We start from the raw sequence: 21,290 nt of genomic DNA, 5'->3' as shown, positions 1-21,290 counted from the left end.
AAGATTAAAGGTGTATGCCACCACACACAGCTCCAGCTTGATTTTTTAAAAATATTTTATTTTTATTTATTTATTTGAGAGAGAAAAAGAGGCAGAGAGAGAATGAATTGGCTTGCCAGGGCTTCCAGCCATGGCAAACAAACTCCAGATGGCTACACCACCTTGTTATATCTGGCTTACATGGGTCCTGGGGAATTGAACCAAGGTCCTTCAGCTTTGCAGGCAAGCGTCTCAACCACTAAGCCATATCTCCAGCCCTCTATCTTGATTTTTTTTATCTCAACAAAGAGCTTACCACATGGCATACAACTTTTGAAGCCTTTTTTTTTTTTCAAAGTAGGGTTTCTCTCTAGCCCAGGCTGACCTGGAATTCAGTATGTAGTCTCAGGCTAGCCTCAAACTCACAGTGATCCTCCTACCTCTGCCTTCCTAGTGCTGGGCTTAAAGGTGTATACCATCACGTCCAGCTTCTGAATCTATTTTTTTCTTTTTTTACTGTCATCAATGGTTTCCATGCTTTCGAGGGTGATAGACCACTGGGAATTGAATTCAGGGCTCTGTGTATTATATTTAATGAATTTTCTATATTACTGAGCTATACACTAGGACACCCATTTCCACTGCTTTTTCTCCAAAAATGTAGGCACAGCCTTGATTTATACCTCTACCCGACTCTAGAGGAGAGTTTGAGTAATATGCATCAAAATAATTGTATTCTTCGGTTAGAAGTTCCACTTTAAGAATTTTTTTCCCTAAGGAGTTCACTTTACAAGGGAATAAAAAACTTTTGTAAAGTGATGTTACTTTCAGCCGGGTGTGGTGGCGCACTCCTTTAAATCCCAGCCCTCGGGAGGCAGAGGTAGGAGGATCACCGTGAGTTCGAGGCCACCCTGAGACTCCATAGTGAATTCCAGGTCAGCCTGGGCTAGAGTGAGACCCTACCTCGAAAAACCAAAAAAAAAAAAAAAAAAAAAGTGATGTTACTTTCAGATTTTTTTTTACATTTACTTATTTATTTATTTTGGTTTTTCAAGGTAGTGTTTCACTCTAGCCCAGGCTGACCTGTGTAATCTCAAAGTGGCCTTGAATTTACAGCCATCCTCCTGCCTGCCTGAGCCCCCTTGTGCTGGGATTAAAGGCATGTACCACCATGCCTGGCTCTATTTTTTTTTTTTTTAAACAAGGTCTCACTATGGAACCCAATAAGGAGTTCAATGCATTACTGTTGTGCCATGAAGTCAGTATATGGCTCCGGCTCATCTTAAATTCAAGGCTGTTCTCCTTAACTGCCAAAGTGCTGGGATATCAGACATACACTGCCATACCTGGCTGTCAGAATCCCTTATTACATGTTAGAAGGTGTCTAAATGACTACAGAATTAGGTCTATATAAGTTATGGTAAGTTATAACTCCTTTGATGCAGCTAGAAAGTTTTTTTTTGTGTGTGACATTGAATGAAAAGGAAAGCCATCTAAGCCAGGTAAGCTGGCACAGAGGTGGAAGAATAGGAGGAGAATCAGGAATTGAAGGTCATTCTTTGCTATAGTAAGAGTTCTAAACTGAAACTGTTTCAGAAATAAATAAGTGAAAGTAAAACCAAGAAAATTCCATCAAATAAGGTAAAGTTGCCTTAGGTTTCAAAACAGGATTACAAAAAAAGAAAAGAGCCGGGTGTGGTGGCGCACGCCTTTAATCCCAGCACTCAGGAGGCAGAGGTAGGAGGATCGCCATGAGTTCCAGGCCAGCCTGAGACTACATACTGAATTCCAGGTCAGCCTGGGCTAGAGTGAGACCCTACCTCGAAAAACTAAAAAAAATAAAATAAAATAAAAATAAGTAAAGTAAAAAGAGAGCTGGAAGATGGCTCGGTGGTTAAAGGCACTTGCTTGCAAAGCCTGATGCACAAGTAGCATGTGTCTGGAGTTTGTGTGCAGTGGCAAGAGGCCTTGGCACCCATACCGACTGTCTTTCTGCTTGCAAATAAATAACTACAAATCTTTTTTGTTTGTTTGTTTGCTTTTCGAGGTAGGGTCTCACTCTAGCTCAGACTGACCTAGAATTTACTATGTAGTCTCAGGGTGGGGTAGGGTCACACTCTAGCTCAGACTGACCTAGAATTTACTTTTGTAGTCTCAGGGTGGTCTCAAACTCATGGTGATTCTTCTCCCTCTGCCTTTGGAGTGCTGGGATCAAAGGCGTGTGCCACCCATGCTGGGCTTAATTTATTTTATTTTATTTTTATTTTTTTTTTATTTTTTTGGTTTTTCAAGGTAGGGTCTCACTGTAGCCCAGGCTGACTTGGAATTCACTATATAGTCTCAGTGTGGCCTTGAACTCATAATGTTCTTCCTACTTCTGCCTCCCAAGTGCTGGGATTAAAGGCATGTGCCATCACACCCAACTCTAAAAATCTCTTTTAAAGTAAGTTATTTTAGGGGTTTAATAGTTAAGGCATTTGCCTGCGAAGCCTAAGGACCCAGGTTTGACTCCAAGAAGTCATAAGCCAGATGCATGTGGTGGCACATGCTTCTGGAATTTGTTTGCAATGGCTAATGGCCCTGGTGCACCCATATTCTCTCTCTAGCTCTTTCTCTAGTAAATAGATAAAAAGTAAGTACAAAATATAAGCCAGCTAATGCCAGTACATGGAGTATCTTCATGTTTATGTCAAATCTTACTTGTAGAGATATCACATATGTGGACAGATCAGTCCCAGGGGAGCATTGCATTGAAGTAGGAGCTGTCTGTAGTTGCTGGGATTCGTTATTTTATTTTCAGACAATCTCACGATGCATACATTTTCTTTTTAATTTATTTGCAAGCAGAGAGAGAGAACTGAGACAGAGAGAATGGGCGCTCAGGGCCTCTAGCCACTGAAAATGAACTCCAGAAGCATGTGCCATTTTGTGTATCTGGCTTACGTGGGGATTAGGAAATTGAACCTGGGTCTTTAAGCTTCACAGGCAAACATGTTAACTGCTAAACTATCCCTCCAGCCACAGCCTAGCTCCAACCTTACTAGGAAGCCCAGGCTGGCAGCCTTGAATTCATGACTACCCTCCTTCAACCTTCTGAGGGCTGAGAGTATAGTTGTACTGCAGTTTCTGATTCTGGGGCTCTTTGGTGTGAGACAGGGCCTCATGGAGTGCAGGCTGACCATGAACTCACTATACAGAGTCTGGCCTTCAACTCCTGATCCCCTGCTTCACCTCTCAAGTGCTGGGATTAAAGGCTCCTGTACTTTCAGCTCCTACCTCGGCCTCCCGAGTGCTAGGACTAAAGGCATGCATCACCATGCCTGGCTATTTGTTTATTTATTTGACAGAGAAAGAGGGAGAGAGATAATGGGCGGGCCAGCACCTCCAGCCGCTGCAGACGAGCTCCAGACAAGTGCACCTCCTTGTGTATCTGGCTAACATGGGGCCTGGGAAATCAAACCTGTGTCCTTTGGCTTTGCAGGCAAAAGCCTTAACAGACTTAACCACTATTTCACCGGTTGGCTCATTTGGCCTGTTTGGCCAAATATAAGTTTTGCATTGTCCACTGTGGAGTATCTTCACTGGTGATTTCTCTCTCCCATTGAACTTCATGCAGTGTGGCTTTTTCCAGCTTTCTGTTAGCTAGTCTACATGGAGGAGGTTATCAGCTCAGCTCCAGCAGGATTTCTCAGTGGCCTTGCAGCCCAAGATGTGGAGTCTTCAGCAATAGGATCTTACCATCTATTCCTGGTGGGAAACCAAGGGCCTCGGCAATGGCCTGTAATATTTTGGAGGCATCAGGGACCTTCCTGGCCAACAACTCACTGGAAGGTATCCCATCCCTGGCACTGAAAATTTTCTAGTAACTATCTACAGCTCCTGAGTGTTCCATTGTCCACAAAAAGTATGTTTCCATGTGATTTATTTATATTCTCTTAGATTTTGATAAGCCTTCCCTCCACCTTTCCTTTACTCAATCTCTCCCCTGACTTCCATTAATCAATCCTTCTACTTACATATATACAATACCATCCTATTAAGTACCCCCCCTTCCTTCCCCCTCCCTTTATATTTCGTTTCTATTAAGCTTTCTTTTTTTTTCCAAATTTTTATTAACAACTTCCATGATTATTAAAAATATCCCATGGTAATACCCTTCCTCCCCCCACTTTCCCCTTTGACACTTCATTATCCATCATATCCCCTTCCCCTATCAATCAGTCTCTCTTTTAATTTTGATGTCATGATCTTTTCCTCCTCTTATGATGGTCTTGTGCAGGTAGTGTCAGGCACTGTGAGGTCATGGATAATCCAGGCCATTTTGTGTCTGGGGGAGCACATTGTAAGGAGTCCTACCCTTCCTTTGGCTTTTTCATTCTTTCCTCCACCTCTTCCGCAATGGACCTCGAGCCTTGGAAGGTGTGATAGAGATATTGCAGTACTAAGCACTGCGGTCACTTCTTTCCAAAAGCTACTTTCTTAATACAGGCTCTCAGATAGCCCAAGCTGACCTGGAACTCTATAGATAAGGATGTCCTTATAACTCTGTATGTTCCCGTCTCCATCTCCCAAGTACTGGGTTCACTAGTATGTACCCAACATGCCTGGGCTTGGGTTTTAATATTTCTAGTATAATGTTACCATACTTCTAGTAGGTTTTATAATAGTTTTCACATGCTTAAAGATGCCCAGCAAAACAAACACATTGGCTATGGAGATGGTTCAGTGGTTAAAAGCACTTGCTTGCTGCCGAGCGTGGTGGCACATGCCTTTAAGCCCAGCACTCAGGAGGCAGTGGTAAGTGGATCACCATGAGTTCGAGGCCACCCTGAGACTACATAGTGAATTCCAGGTCAGCCTGGGCTAGAGAGAGACCCTACCTTGAACCCCCCCCAAATAAAAACAAAGCACTTGCTTGCAAAGCCTGCTAGCCTGGGTTTGATTCTCTAGCACCCACATAAAGCCAGATGAAAAAAGTGGTACATGCTTCTGGTGTTCCTTTGCAGCAGCAAGAAAGTCTGGCATACACACACGTGCAAATAAATAAAAATATTTATTTTTTAAAATTTTATTTATTTATTTGACAGAGAAAGAGGGAGGGAGAGAGAGAAACAAAGAGAGAATGGGTACACCAGGGTCTCCAGCCACTGCAAACGAACTCTAGATGCATGCACCTCATTGTGCATCTGGCTAATGTGGGTCCTGGGAGATCGACCAGGATCCTTTGGCTTTGCAGGCAAATGCCTTAACCACTAAGCCATCCCTCCAGCCCTAAATAAAAATATTTAAATGAACACATGTTTGTATGGTTTAAACCAATCATGTGCTTGAACTTTCTGGCCTTCCAGGTGGTTCTGTCCAAGTGAGTGTTAGAAAAAAAAAAAAACTGGTTGGAGAGGTGGGTTGGCAGTTGAAATGCTGGCTTGCAAAGCCAAAGATTCCCCAGGGCCCACGTTAGCCAGATGCACAGGGTGGCACATGTATCTGGAGTTTGTAGTGGCTGGAGGTCCTGGTGCACCCATTCTCTCTCTCTTTCTCTCTCTCTCTGCCTCTCTCTCTACCAAATAAAAAGAAAAGCAAAAAAGAAAAAAGCATCAATGGATCCATTGTTCTCCCACTTCTCTTACGTGGGCAGGTCAGTGACCACTCACTGGACTTTGTGGCTGAAGGCTTAGGGTAGAATTCAATACTTGACTAATCCATGGTAGCCTGTGATCTATTAATTGCATTTCGTGGGGGCTTCCCCCCATATTTTCCTCCCTGTTTCACTAAAGGACAAGAGGAATTTCCTTCGTGACCCTCCGGCTGGTGTGCAGTTTAATTTTGACTTTGACCAGATGTACCCCGTGGCCTTGGTCATGCTTCAGGAGGATGAACTGCTAAGCAAGATGAGATTCGCTCTGGTTCCAAAACTGTAAGCACCACGCTGATTTCGGTTTCCTGGGGGCTTCAGTGAGGGGCTCGGTGTCCAGGGAAAGTCACCAAGCAGGGGCCAGCGCTGGCTCAACAGCTCTGCACATCACAACAGGCTGTCAGGGTGCCACGGAGTGGGAAGGGAAGTCAGGCTTGGCAGGAAATTCGGGGTAGAGATGAGATGTGCTCTTTTACCCAGTTGAAAAGTAGAACACATTTCTATCAGAAACAACAAATATGCCCAGCTACAATCCAAGGCTCCAAAGCTCTTTCCAGGCCTTTGCCTTGAAGAAAAGCCCCATACCTTTTCCCAGACTGCTATGTTTTATATTTAGGCTGTGCCCACCAACAGCTGTGTTCTTGTTCTGTTTATTGTTGTTTGTATTTTTTTTTTTTTTTTTACCTCCACCTAAAGCCCTTCCGGACAAAAAAGTCCCTGCTGCCCTTTAAGCTCCAGAGTAAGTGTGATGTTTTCCATGAGGCTTCCAGAACAGCCTGCCAGCAGCGGGCGCCCTTCACCTCTGCCGCTTCCCCAGCCTGGGGCTTTGTCTCCCTCTGGCTCTGGGTTTTGGTTTTTGTTGTCGTCGTTTTTTTGCAATACTGGAAATTGCATTTAGGACCTCTAGCACACTGGGTAATTGCTCTACTGCTGAGATACATCCACAGCCCTCTTTTCACTTTATTTTGAAACAAGTTCTCACTAAATTGTCTGTGGCTGGCCTTCTGAGTCTTTTGAGGAGCAGGAACTGCAGGCCTGGGCTCCCAGGCTTGGCTTTTTTTTTTTTTTTAAAGAGAGATGAGTATTATTATTTTTTTTATTATTTTTTAATTAATTTACTTATTTGAAAGGAGAGAGAGAGAGGAGACAGAGACAGATAATGGGCACACCAGGGCCTCTAGGCAATGCAAACGAAATCCAAACACATGTGCCCCTTGTGTATCTGGCTTACGTGGGTACTGGGGAACAAACATGAGTCCTTTGGCTTTGTAGGCAAGGGTCTTAACAGCTAAGCCATCTCTCCAGCCCAGAGTATTATTTTTTAGCATTTAATTTTTTTTGTTTTTATTTTTATCTGTTTATCCATTTTCTCTCTCTTTGCAAATAATTTTGTTTTTGAGGTAGGGTCTCACTCTAGCCCAAGCTGACCTGGAATTCACTCTGTAGTCTCAGGGTGGCTTGAACTGAAGGCAATCCTCCTACGTCTGCCTCTCAAGTGGTAGGATTAAAAATGTGCACCACCACGTCTGACTTTTTTTTTTTTTTTTTTTTTTGGTTTTTCGAGGTAGGGTCTTACTCCAGCCCAGGCTGACCTGGAATTCACTATGCAGTCTCAGGGTGGCCTCGAACTCATGGCAATCCTCCTACCTCTGCCTCCCGAGTGCTGGGATTAAAGGCGTGTGCCACCACGCCCGGCTTGGCTTTTTTTTTTTCCCCCAAAAAAGAACTCCTCTGCCAGGAGTGGTATCGCACAACTTTATTCCCAGCACTTGGAAGGGTGAGGTAGGAGGATCGCCGTGAGTTTGAGGCCACCCTGAGATTACATACTGAACCTACCTTGAAAAACAAAAAAAAAAAGGGGGGGGGGACAAGAGGGCTGGAGATGCTGGCCATGGTAGCACACGCCTTGAATCACAATACTTGGGAGTCAGAGGTAGGAGGATTGCTGTGAGATTGAGGCCACCCTGAGACTACATAGTGAATTCCAAGTCAGCCAGGGCTAGAGTGAGACCCTACCCTCCAAAAGAATAAAAAGGGCTGGAGAGATGGCTTAGTGGTTAAGGCACTTGCCTGTGAAGCCTAAGGAACCATGTTTGACTCTCCAGGTCCCATGTAAGCCATATACACAAAGTGACACAAGCATGCAAGGCAACATATATGCACAAAATGGCACATGTGTCTGGTGTTCAATTTTAGTGCCTAGAGGCCCTGGCACTCCTACATTCTCTCTCTTGCTCTCACTCGTAAAAAAATTATATATATATATATATATTTTATATATATATATATATATATTTTTTTTTTTTGTAGGTAGGGTCTCACTTTAGCTCAGGCTGACCTGGAATTCACACTGTAGTCTCGGTAGCCTCAAACTTGTGGCAATCCTCCTACCCCTGCCTCCCAAATGCTGGGATTAAAGGCATGCGCCACCACACCCGGCAACTCAGGCATTTTCTTAAATTTATTTATATTCATTTAACAAAGAAAGAGGGAGAGAAAATGGGTACACCAGCACCTCCAGCCACTGCAAACAAACTCCAGACGCGTACGCCCTCTTGTGCATCTGGCTTATGTGGGCTCTGGGGAATTGAACCTGGGTCCTTTGGCTTTGCAGGCAAACACCTTAACCGCTAAGCCATCCCTCCAGCCCTCAAGCATTTTTTTTTTAATTAAGATTGATCTTACAGCTTGAGTCTCAGGAGCTTAAGCCCTGCTGGGGAAAAGGAATGTCACTAGGAGGCAGATCCTGTAGTTTAGCCCTACTTACTAGGTATGTTCAGAGCCGTTTTGAGCTCTGGCTGTTCAAGTTTGTGGGCTCTTTGGTGCCATCTGTGGTATAAATCTATGGAAGTGAGCCAGATTCTTTGGCCATTAATGATGTTTCCTCTGGATTCTATAAGTCCGAAATAAACCATTTCCTCCCATAAGATTCTTCTGGTTGGGGGTTTGTCCAGCAAGGAGAACGGGGGGGGGGGGGGGACTGCAACACTGCATCTGGCCAATGTGGGTCCTGGGGAACTGAGCCTTGAACAGGGGTCCTTAGGCTTCACAGGCAAGCGCTTAACCGCTAAGCCATCTCTCCAGCCCCTGATTCCAGGACTCTTAAGGCTGGAATAAAAGGATAACAGAGGGCTAGAGAGATGGCTTAGTGGTTAAGGTACTTGCCTGCGAAGCCTAAGGACCCAGGTTTGATTCCCCAGTACCCATATAAGCAAGATTCACAAGATGGCACATGCATCTGGAGTTTGTTTACAGTGGCTAGAGGCCTTGAGGTACCCATTCTCTTTCTCTCTTTCTCTCTGCCTGCACTTTCCCTCTCTCACACAAATATATATATATTTGAGAGCAACAGACAGAGAAAGAGGCAGAGAGAGAATGGGTGCGCCAGGGCCTCCAGCCACTGCAAATGAACCGCAGCCACATGTGCCCCCTGTGCATCTGGCTAACATGGGTCCTGGGGAATTGAGCCTCGAACCGGGGTCTGTAGGCTTCATAGGCAAGCGCTTAACCACTAAGCCATCTCTCCAGCCAATAAAATATATCCTTTTTAAAAAAGGATAACAGTTCAAGGCCAGCGTGAGCCTGGGCTAGAATCAATCTCTGCCTCAAAAGAAAAATAAAGTTGCCCTCTTCCAGAGGAAGCAGGGTGCCTAAATATTTTCAACGTTACTTCTAATTCTGCGTTCTGTGAAGCATCCACCATGAACCCTGAGTGCTTTTTATGATGATTCATTCATGGGCATTATCCCCCCCCCCCGCCCAGGTGGGGTTTCACTCTACCTCTGGCTGACCTGGAATGCACTATGTAGTCTCAGGGTGGCCTTGAACCCTTGGCAATCCTCCTACCTCTGCCTCCCGAGTGCTGGGATTAAAGGCATGTACGCCACCACAGCTGGCTTTGTTTGCTCTTTTGATTACCCAAAACACCCATTTAGACCGCTTGCTTTTCCAGACGCCCTCCCTCTTGCTCCAAGAGGCACATTGCAGAAACCTTCTGTCACTCTCTGGGGAAGAAGTACAGTACAGTTGACATAGTAAAGCTTCCAAAAGGTCCTCTGATGAAGAAATCCACTAGGCACGGCTGCCACTCCCAAACAACAGTCTGACTGCTCTGCTTTCCTGGCCTATTTTAAGGCACTTGTGGCCTATGAACACCCTCTGGGAGACGCTGGGCAGATGTCACAGCCCAAGGCTGGGAAGGGCTCATGATATTGCTCCTGTGAGGCCCCCCAGTATGTCTGTGTCAAAGCAGCAGGGCCTGCCTCCCTGCATTGTGGCCCAAGGCTGTCATAGTAGGAAAGTACCAACATACCGATGTTCCTTTTGAAATATAGAGCAGTGCTTTGTTTCCCGGTGGCCCTCGATGATGGTGGCTTTTGTTCAGAGAGAATATCCCAAAGGATCAAAGTTGCACCTGTCAGGGCCAAAAAGTCTAGAAGCCCTATATTTGTTTATTTTTGTTTTGTTTTTGAGAGAGAATGGGTACAACCAGGGCTTCTAGCCACTGCAGATGAACTTCTAGACACATGCTCCACCTTGTGCATCTGGCTTCCATGGGTATTGGGGAATTGAACCTGGGTCCTTTGGCTTTTCAGGCAACCACCTTAACCTCCAAGCCATCTCTCCAGCCCCTTTGGGATTTGATTGTTTATAGTTGTCTGTTTGGTTTTGAGACAGGGTTTTATGTATCCCAGGCTAGTGTAGAACTCCTTATGTTGCCAAGGATAACCCTGCGAACTCTTATTCCTCTTGTGTCTACCTCCCAAGTGCTAGGATTACAGGCATGTACCACTGTGCCCAGGTTTATGAGATGCTATGAAGTGAACCCTGGGCATCATGTATGCTAGGCAAGTGAGCTACAGTCCCAATCTTTTTTTTTGCAATGTAGGGTCTGTCATACTCTAGCTGACCTGGAGCTCACTCCATAACCTAGGCTACCTGGAACTCATGGCAGTCCTCCTACCTCTGCCTCTGGACTGCTGGGAATAAAGATACCCTGCTAGTTTTTGTTGTTGTTTTTTTAAAAAAATATTTATTTATTTGAAAAAGAGAGAGAATGGGCATCCTAGGGCCTCTAGCTGCTGCAAACAAATTCAAGATGCACATGTGAGCACTGGGGAATAGAACCTAGGTCCTTAGGTTTTGCAGACAAGTGCCTTAACCACTAAGCCATCTCTCCAACCCTCTTGTTATCATTGTTGCTTTTTGTAGTTTTGATTTTGAGTCAGTCTTGCAGTCTGTCAGGTGAGTCAGGCTGCCTCACAGGAATTCCCTGTTTCCTCCTGCCATGGGTCATGTTCATGTCACTAAACCAAGTAAGGGAATGGAGAGATTGCTCAGAGGTCGTTAAGGCTTTTGCCTGCAAAGCCTAAGGACCCAGGTTCGATTTCCTAGTACCCACATAAGACCAGACGCACCAGGTGGCGCTTGTGTCTGGAATTCGTTTGCAGTGGCTAGAGGCCTTGGCATGCACATTCTCTCTCTCTTCTCTCTTTCTCTCAAATAAATAAATAAATGACTAATTAACAGAGCCAGGCATGGTGGTGCAGGCTTTTAATCCCAACACTCAGGAGGCAGAGGTAGGAGGATCGCTGTGAGTTTGGGGCCACCCTGAGAATACAGTGAATTCCAGGTCAGCCTGAGCTAGAATGAGACCCTTCCTCAAAAAACCAAACACACACACACACACACACACACACACACCCCCCCAAGTAATACAGTTTACGGGCATTCTGAAGCTTGTCTTTATTTCCATACTTAAAAATATATATATATATTTATTTATTTATTTGCAAGCAGAGAGAATGGGCATGCCAGAGCACGGTGCCACTGCAAATGTACTCCAGATGCGCATGCCACTTTGTGCATCACGCTTCAAATCTAAATCATTAGGCTTTGCAGGCAGCATCTTAACCTCTGAGCCATCTCCCCAGGCCTGAAACTTACTTGTCTTTTGCTGCTAAAGAGCATACAGCAGCTCAGTTTTTCCATGTGTTTATTTAGCTGTCAACTGTGAAGCCAATGAGAATCTCCTGTAGATTAGGCAAATGCTAAAACTTACTCTTCCAGGGGCTGGGGGTACAGCTCAGCTTTAGAACGCTCACCGGGGTAGCATGCACAAGGCCCTGGGTTCCGAGGCAGGTAATGAGTCCAGCCTCTGCTATCACGAGCCCGCGGGGTCTCATCCGTGTGCATTCTCACTGTGTCCCTGTCTGTCTTTGAAAGTGTGAAGGAAGAAGTGTTTTGGAGGAATTACTTCTACCGAGTCTCCCTGATTAAGCAGTCTGCCCAGCTCACTGCCCTGGCAGCCCAGCAGCAGGCCTCTGGAAAGGAAGAGAAGAGCCACAGCAGGGAGGGTGACTCCACTCTGAAAGGTATGTTCCAGGAAGCAGAGATCATTCTGGGAGAAAAAGAATTGCTGTGAACATATTCCTAGCTTAGAGATGCTAATTAGCTTGTCATTGCGTACCAAAAATGTGCACATTTCAGTACAGAAAATTTTCTTTCTTGTTTTCCCCCCCTTTTTTTGTTTGTTTTTTCAAGGTAGGGTCTCGTTCTAGCCCAGGCTGACTTGGAATTCACTATGAAGCCTCAGGGTGGACTCGAACTCACTGCGATCCTCCTACCTCTGCCTCCCAAGTGCTGGCATTAAAGGCGTGCGCCACCACACCTGGCTTATAGTCAGATTATTACCACTGGAAATTCATTTCCTAAGAAGTGCAGTAATTTAGCTCTTAGAATTTAGGTAAGCAGGCAAGGTAGTATGTCCTAAGGCATAGGTTGTACAGACTTCTAGGACCGAGTCTTAAGCTGCACATAGGCTCATGTTAATGAAGTTGCCCTGCTCAATAAAATTTGCCATTTTGGGGCTGGAGAGATAGTTTAGTGCTTAAAGCACTTGCCTGAAAAGCCAAAGGACCCTGGTTCAATTCCTCAGGACCCATGTAAGCCAGATGATTAGGGTGGCATATGCATCTAGAGTTCATTTGCAGTGTCTGGAGGCCCTGTTGTGCCCATTCGTGCTTACTCCCTCGCTCTCGCTCTTGCTCTCTCTCTCTCAAATAAATAAAAATAAAAGAGAAAAGAAGGTAAGAGAATCTTTTTAAAAAAATGTTGCCATTTTAGAGCAGAGCGTAGTGGCCTACACCTTTATTCCCACCATTTGGGAGGCTGTGGAAGGAACATTGCCCTAAGTTCAAGGTCAGCCTGGGTAAGAGTGAGGCCTGGCCTAAAGAGGAATTTTTTTTTTTTTTTTACATTTTGTTTGAAGATGCTAGCATACATCCAAGTGGTCTATCATTGTTTCACATTTCCTTAAATTAACTTACTTTCTCTTTTTCAAATTTTGATTTTGGTTTTTCAAAGTAAGGTCTCACTCTAGCCCAAGCTGACCTGGAATTCATTATGTAGTCTCAGGGGTGGCCTCAAACTCACAGTGATCCTCCTACCTCTGCCTACTGAGTGTGGGGATTAAAGGTGTGTACTACCAAGGCTGACTTCTTTTTCCAATTTTTAAAAGACTTTGGGCCAGGCATGGTGGCACACACCTTTAATCCGAGCATTGCCATGAGTTCGAGGCCACCCTGAGACTACATAGTGAATTCTAGGTCATCCTGGACCAGAGTGAAACTCTTCCTTGGGAAAAAAAAAAAAAAAGATTGTGGGACAGGGGCTGGAGATATGGCTCAACTGTTAAAGGTACTTGCTTACAAAACCTGATGGCCTGAGTTTGATTCCCCAGTACCCACATAAAACCAGATGCACAACATGGTGCATGTGACTAGAGTTGATTTACAGTGGCAAGAGGCCCTGGCATGCCCACACATATCCTCTCTCTCCCTCCCACCCTCCTTGTTTTTATTTATTTATTTATTAGAGAGAGAAGGATGTACCAGGGCCTCCAGCCACTGCAAATGAATTCCAAATGCATGTGCCACCTTGTGCGTCTGGCTAACAAGGGTACTGGGGAATCAAACCTGGGTCCTTAAGCTTCACAGGCAAGTGCCTTGTGCTAAGCCATGTCTCCAGCCCCCAGAATAGTTTTATTTATTTATTTTTATTTTTTGGTTTTTCAAGGTAGGGTCTCACTCTAGTCCAGGCTGACCTGGAACTCACTATGTAGTCTTCAGGGTGGCCTCGAAGTCACGGCGATACTCCCACCTCTGCCTCCTGAGTGCTGGGATTAAAGGCGTGCGCCACCACGCCTGGCCCCAGAATATTTTTTTAAATACACTGGGGGCTGGAGAGATGGCTTAGCAGTTGCTAAGTTGATGCACTTTCCTGTGAAGCCTAAGAACCCAGGTTCAATTCTCTGGGTCCCATATAAGCCAGATGCACATAGTGGTGTATGAGTCTGGAGTTTGTTTACAGAGGCTAGAGGCCCTGGTGTGCCCATTTATTCATTCACTTTCTCTCTCTCTTTCTCTCTCTCTTTTCTCTGTCTCTAGTAAATAAGTAAAAAAAAATTAAAAAATAAAAATAAAAATTACATTGGTGGGCTGGAGAGATGGCTTAGCAGTTAAGGTGCTTGCCTGCAAAGCCAAAGGACCTCAGTTCGATTCACCAGGACCCATGTAATCCAGATGCACAAGGTGGCACATGCATCTAGAGTTTGTTTGCAGTGGCTGGAGGCCCTGGCACACCCATTCTCTCTCTGTCTCTCAAATAAATAAATAAAAATAAAATATTTTTAAAAAGACTTTGGGGCTGGAGAGATGGCTTCACAATTAAGGTGTTTGCTTGTAAAGCCAAAAGACCCAGGTTTGATTCCCCAGGACCCCACGTAAACCAGACACACAAGGAGGTGCATGCATCTGGAGTTTGTTTGCAGGGGCTGGAGGCCCTATCACGCCCATTCTCTGTTTTTTCTCTCTCTCAAATAAATAAAAATAAAATATGTATATATATATATTTTTTTTTTGTTCATTTTTTATTTATTTATTTGAGAGCGACAGACATAGAGAGAAAGACAGATAGAGGAAGAGAGAGAGAATGGGCGCACCAGGGCTTCCAGCCTCTGCAAACGAACTCCAGACGCGTGCGCCCCCTTGTGCATCTGGCTAACGTGGGACCTGGGGAACCGAGCCTCGAACCGGGGTCCTTAGGCTTCACAGGCAACTGCTTAACCGCTAAGCCATCTTAAAATATATTTTTTAAAAAGACTTTGGGCCAGCTGTAGTGGCACATACCTTTAATCCCAGCACTCAGAAGGCAGAGATAAGGAGGATTGCCATGAGTTCAAGGCCAGCCTGAGACTAAATAATTCTAGGTCACCCTGAGCTAGAGTGAAACCCCACCTCAAAAGAACAAAACAAAGACTTTGGAACAGAGTCCCACTCCATAGCTTAGAGCTGACCCTAGAACTAACTATTTAGCATAGTCTGGAACATCAAACTCTCAGTGATCCTACTGCCTCAGCCTCTTGCGTTCTGGGATTATAAACATGAGCCACCACACCTGCCTATTAGATGTGTTTTGGTTTTTGCTTTTTTTTTTATGGTATTTCAAGGTAGGGTTTCACTCTAGCTCCAGCTGACCTGGAATTCACTATGGAGGGTGGCCTTGAACTCAAGGCGATCCTCCTACCTCTGCCTCCCAAGTACTGGGATTAAAGGCGTGCATCACCACACCAGGCTTTTTTTTTTTTTTTTTTTTTTTTTTGTGCTCAGTGATAAGAGTTAGTTGAAACAGGGGTTCGCTGTTTAGCCCTGGCTGGCCTCAAATTCATCAACGAACTCATGAATGATCCTTCACCTTTGCTTCCCATGTCCTGGGATTACAGGCATGCAGGATGCCCAGCTTCCTTAAATTATTTTTGTTGGAAAGTGTTATTTTTACCAAATACTACCTGCTTAACAGAATGGACTTGAGGCAGTATTCAGTAAAGAGTGTCTAGGGGCTGGGGAGATGGTTCAGTGGTTAAAGGTACTTGTTTGCAGTGGCAAGAGACTTGCACCAGTGCATGCACGTGTATATGGACACACATCCATATAAGTAAATAAATAAAGTTTTTTTTAAGACTGTGTTGAAGCCAGATGTGGTGGTGCACACCTATAATTCCAGTACTCAGGAGTTAAGAGGATCTGTGAGTTTGAGGCTAGCTTGGAACTAGAGTAAGTTTCAGGTCAGCCTGGCCTAAAGTGAGACCCTACCTCAAAAAAAAAAAAAAGACTATGTTGTATACTTGGTAACCGAGACAGAGCAGAATGCTGACACTGAGCATGACATTTTCCTTTGTGCATTCTAGCCAGCTTGGCAATAGAGAAACTTAATAAATAACTTCATTCCCATGAGCTTCAGAGAGAGCAGGATAACTTTTGTTCACACTGAAGTAAAAAATGGTTTCCTTCTAGAAATTTCTCATAAGGAATATTTAATATAGCCACATAAAAAAAAAAAACTTTCCATCAGGTGTGGTGGCGCACGCCTTTAATCCCAGCACTCAAGGTAGGAGGATTGCTGTAAGTTCGAGGCCACCCTGAGACTCCATAGTGAATTCCAAGTCAGCCTGGGCCAGAGTGAGACCCTATCTCGAAAAAAGAATACCTTCCCAAAAGTAAGAGGTTTCACTAGCTGTTTCCTGTAATAACTTCAGAAAAGCTAAATTAAAAAGCCTATTTCTGGGCTGGAGAGATGGTTTAGCAGTTAAGCCCTTGCTTGTGAAGCCTTAGGACCCTAGTTCAAGGCTCAATTCCCCAGGACCCACGCTAGCCAGATGCACAAGGGTGCACACACATCTGGAGTTTGCAGTGGCTGGAGGCCCTAGTGTGCCCATTTTCTCTCTCTCTCTCTCTCCCTCTTTCTCTCTCTCTCTCTGTTGCTCTCAAATAAATAAATAATTAAATAATTTTTAAAAATTTAAAAAGCACATTTCTGAAAATATTTGTGAACATTTTAGCTGTTACTATAATACTTATTCAGAACTGAATCAAGCAATGATTGTTTCTTTTATTCTTGCTTCTTAGAAGCAGTACGGCCCAAAACACCACCTGTCGTAATCAAATCTCAGCTTAAAACTCAAGAGGTAATACAGTTTTACATTGTACCTCGTAGACAATGTCTATAACTGTCTCTGATATCATTTAAAACTACCTGTGTATGGGTTTTATCTTTTTGCAAATTGAGGAGTCTGGTATATGACTGGTCAAAGATGTACAGCTAAGAGGTGAGATTGTTTACTGAAGAAATAATTCTAGATGTGTTCATTTGACATCTCAGAAAATGGTTGGAGTGGTCCAAACTATGCGGGAGAATAATAGCCTCAGGTGATAACTCTTGTTACCAAGCAACTGCAAGGTAGAAGGATGGAGAACAGTGAGCATTGTCTTACAGCTGGGAGAAAAGAAAAAAAAAAATTAGGCTGTATTACATTGTGAGAAGCCATGCACCAGAATTCAAGCATATAACCAGCCCATAGAAATCCATGTCAAGTGCTCTTTTGTTGCATTTCAGGATGAGGAGGACATTTCCACCAGCCCAGGCGTTTCTGAGTTTGTTAGTGACGCCTTTGATGCCTGTAACTTAAATCAGGAAGATTTGAGGAAAGAAATGGAGCAACTTGTGCTTGACAAAAAGCAAGAGGAGACACCTGTGCTAGAAGGTAAAACAAAAAGAATTTTAAAAGGAGATTATGTTCTTTTCCCCAATTCCAAAGTTGATTGTACAAAAGTGTTATCTTGAAACTAGTGGAGCAATAGGATAATAATAGGATAATAGTTTGGGGCCAGCCTGGCTTACATAGTGAGTTGCAAAGCTATGCAACAAGAAAGGGCTGGAGTGGGGCTGGAGAGATGGCTTAGCGGTTAAGCGCTTGCCTGTGAAGCCTAAGGACCCCGGTTCGAGGCTCGGTTCCCCAGGTCCCACGTTAGCCAGATGCACAAGGGGGCGCACGCGTCTGGAGTTCGTTTGCAGAGGCTGGAAGCCCTGGCGCGCCCATTCTCTCTCTCTCCCTCTATCTGTCTTTCTCTCTGTGTCTGTCGCTCTCAAATAAATAAATAAAAAAAAATTAAAAAAAAAAAAAAAGTAAAGCTAAAGCCAGGCATAGTGGTACACACCCTCACCTGGCTCTTCCTGCAGCTCAGGCTGAGCCTGATGGCTGAGGCCGCATGGGAGTGGTTCCGCTGCTTCTGGAGCCTCTTCTGCTCCTTCTGTGGTCTCTAGATGCTCTGGGTCCCTCCTACTTCTCTGCTGTGGTTGATAATTTCCTGTACACCTTGCTTGTTAGAAGAGTGTATTTTGTTGTGGGGGGGGGGTTGGCTTTTTCTCCCCTAGGCTGCTTTGGTGTTAAGCCACTATCTTAACTGGAAGTCTGTTTTCCTTTTTTTGTTGTTGTTGTTTTTCTGTGTGTGTGTTTTGTTTTTTTGTTGTTTGAGGCTCTAGCCCAGGCTGACCTGGAATTCACTGTATAGTCTCAGTGTGTCCTCGAACTCATGGTGATCTTCCTACCTCTGCCTACCAATGCTGAGAGTAAAAGCATGCACCTCCATGCCTGGCCATTTTCATTGTATACAAATAAGCTTATCGAGATTCGGAATGTTGTGTAAATATTACTATTTTTTGAGGTAATGTCACCTTTAATTTTACTTGTTTGTTTTCATTTGAATCAAGGTCTCTTGTATCCCAGACTGGGATTGCAGGGGTGCCTATCCACACCCAGTTTGTAGGGTGCTGGGGATTGAGCCCAGAGCTTTGTGCATACTAAGCAAACACTTTACCAACCATACTACAATCCTATAGCCATCAGCTATAATTTTTGTTGTGAAAAGGAAATTTAACCTAAAGATCTTTTTGTTGTCATTGTTGTTTTATTTTTATTTATTTGAGAGTGACAGAGAGAGAGAGAGAGAGAGAATATGGGCACGTCAGGTCTTCCAGCCACTGCACACAAAGTCCAGACACATGCGCCCCCTTGTGCATCTGGCTAACGTGGGTCCTGTGGAATTGAGCCTCAAACCGGGGTCCTTAGGCTTCACAGGCAAGCACTTAACTGCTAAGCTGTCTCTCCAGCCCTGTTGTTGTTTTTTGAGGTAGGGTCTCACTCCTATCCCAGGCTGACTTGGAATTCACTGTCATCTCAGGGTGGCTTCGAATTCCAGGCAATCCTCCTACCTCTGCCTCCCAAGTGCTGGGGTTAAGGCCATGCGCCACCATGCCTGGCTAAATAAACATTTTTTAAACAATTTAAATATTTATTTTATTTATTTATTTATTTGAGAGATACAAAGAGAGAGAGGCAAAATGGGTGTGCCAAGGTCTCCAGCCTCTGCAAACGAATTCCAGATGCATGCACCACTTTCTGTATCTGGCTTACATGGGTCCTGGAGAATTGAATCTGAATCCTTTGACTTTGCAGGCAAATGCCTTAACTGCTAAGCCATCTCTCCAGCCCTAAATAAACATTTTTATAAAGGTAAGTTATGCTTGCTGAGTTAGAATTCAGAGAAGTGAGCAAGCTCAGTAGTGATAAGGTCTACAAGTAACTGTCTTTTTAAAACCTTTTTAAAAGATTTATTTATTTGAGAGAGACAGGGAGAAATAGGCAGAGAGAGAGAGAGAGCATGAGTAATGGGGCTGCAGGACCTCCTGTCACTGAAAACTCTAGACGCATGAGCCACTTTGTACATCTGGCTGATCAGGCATGGCGGTGCACACCTGTAATCCCAGAACTGGCTAAACGGAAGCAGGAAGAATAGCAGTTCAAGGTCCTCCTTGTCTCCATAATGAGGGAGGCAAGCTGGGCTACACGAGAACCTGTATCAAAACCAAACAACCAGGGCTGGAGATGGAAGTCAGTGGTAGAGCGCACTCAAGGTCTGGGTTCTGTTCACGGTGTGACAGAGGACCAAGAAACCCCGATGCCTAGGACTTGTCCCAGTGACCCAGTCTATAGAGGTTCTGAATCATCTTGCTTTGCTCTCTCCCTTGTTTCCTGTAGAGGATTCTGCCGACTGGGAAAAGGAGCTACAGCAGGAGCTTCAGGAATATGAAGTCGTGGCGGAGTCTGAGAAGCGCGATGAAAACTGGGATAAAGAGATCGAGAAAATGCTCCAAGAGGACAATTAGCTGTCTCCTGAAATCAAAGAATATTTCTTAACATTCTGCAGACTGACATTAAATTCTGACAGTCACTGAATCAGAAGGCAGAAAAGTGTGATTTTATACAATTCAAAATGATCCTCTTTCAGGGCTGGAGAGATGGCTCAGCAGTTAAAGGCGTGTGCTTGCAAAATGATCCTTTTTTTTCAAGCTCAAATATGCTTCTACTCTTTAAAAAAAAGCATAGAGAGCATGTATTCTAATAATCATAAAAGGGATTTTTAGCAAGTGTGCGAGAGAGAGTAAGAGAGAGATCTGGTCTGCCAGTGCCTCAGCCACCACAGTCAAACTCCAGACACTACCTAGTGCACATGTGTGACCTTGCGCTTGCATCACCTTTGTGTGCCTGGCTTACATGGGATCTGGAGAGTCAAACATGGGTCCTTGGGCTTTGCAGGCAAATGCCTTAACCGCTAAGCCATCCCTCCAGCCCAAAAGAGATGTCTTATGTAACATTTCTTTCATATAAATTGAAATAGAGATGTTCTTATAGGCAGTATAGATATCTTTCCCACAGAATCACAGGTAAAATTTTAATTAAGTTTTTCCCACAGTGTTAGTAACATAACTTATTCTGTTGTTTTCTAAGCATATGGACTGTTTCCTCATTTATGTTTTATTGATACTTAAAGTACTTACTTCATGAATTAATTACTATGAGAAAGACCAAATTATACCAAAGAACTTGGGGAAGCACTTTCAAAACTGTTTTCTTGCAAGGCATTTTCTAAAATTCTGTCTGAAAGCTAAAAGGTTAGACAATTGAGTTTATTTGTATGATGTAAACTTCACACAATTCAACATTACAAAAAACAAAAAAAGACTATGCAGGCCAGGCACAGTGGCAGACCCTTTAAAACCAGCACGTCGGAGGCAGAGGTAGGAGGATCACTGTAAATTTGAGGCCATCCTGGAGCTATATAGAGTGAGTTCTAGGTGAGCCTGGGCTGGAGTGAGACCCTGCCTTGAAGAAAAAATGTAATGCTATGCAGGGCTGAGGGTATTGCTCAGTGGTAGGGCCTTGCCTAGCATATACTCAAGGCCTAGGAGTTCATCCATAGTACCTTATTTTAAAAAGAAAAAGAAAAGAAAGGAGGGGGGAAGGGATGGAAGGAAGGGAAAAGGAACTGCTGTGCAATTTGCAAAAATATTTAGAGAAGGAAAATGTTTTACCCTGGAGCCTTTTCTCTCCTTTTTTTTTTTTAAGACTATACCACAGATTTCACATCATGCTTTTTGTAGGAACTGGGGCCTTCGGTGCTTTTTGTATTAATAACCTTCAATAAGCCTGTTTACCTTAGCTTCTGTTCTTATTGTAATAGCCTCTCAGTATAAGTGGCTTAATTAAACTGTCAATCATCATAGAATTCTCTTCCTCTGAGTACAACTTCTGGAACTTGCTGTTAACCTTTATATTCTGATATGCCAGCAGACAGCTGTTCGTAGACTATGATTATTTTAAAAGAGCAAGGTGGGAGCTGGGTGTGGTGGTGCACGCCTTTATAATCCCAGCACTCGGAAGGCAGAGGTAGGTGGACCACCAGGAGTTCAAGACCACCCTGAGACTACATAGTGAATTCCAGGT

General features: G+C 44.2%; 1 protein-coding gene across 1 annotated transcript in view; it reads left to right on the top strand.

The window, feature by feature from the left end:
* Nucleotides 1-21,067, top strand: part of Syap1 (synapse associated protein 1) — a 52,762-nt gene extending 31,695 nt beyond the window's left edge. The window contains exons 3-7 of the mRNA XM_045140447.1: nucleotides 5,754-5,893; nucleotides 11,837-11,985; nucleotides 16,576-16,634; nucleotides 17,063-17,210; nucleotides 19,545-21,067. Of these exons, the coding sequence (XP_044996382.1) occupies nucleotides 5,754-5,893; nucleotides 11,837-11,985; nucleotides 16,576-16,634; nucleotides 17,063-17,210; nucleotides 19,545-19,672 (624 nt within the window). The 3' untranslated portion in view covers nucleotides 19,673-21,067. The remainder of the gene's footprint in view (nucleotides 1-5,753; nucleotides 5,894-11,836; nucleotides 11,986-16,575; nucleotides 16,635-17,062; nucleotides 17,211-19,544) is intronic.
* The last annotated feature ends 223 nt before the right edge of the window (nucleotides 21,068-21,290 follow it).

The sequence above is a fragment of the Jaculus jaculus genome, chromosome X (genome assembly GCF_020740685.1).
Source record: "Jaculus jaculus isolate mJacJac1 chromosome X, mJacJac1.mat.Y.cur, whole genome shotgun sequence".
NCBI lineage: Eukaryota > Metazoa > Chordata > Mammalia > Rodentia > Dipodidae > Jaculus > Jaculus jaculus.
Note: the sequence above shows the minus strand (reverse complement) of the source record. Positions and strands in the feature narration are given on the sequence as shown.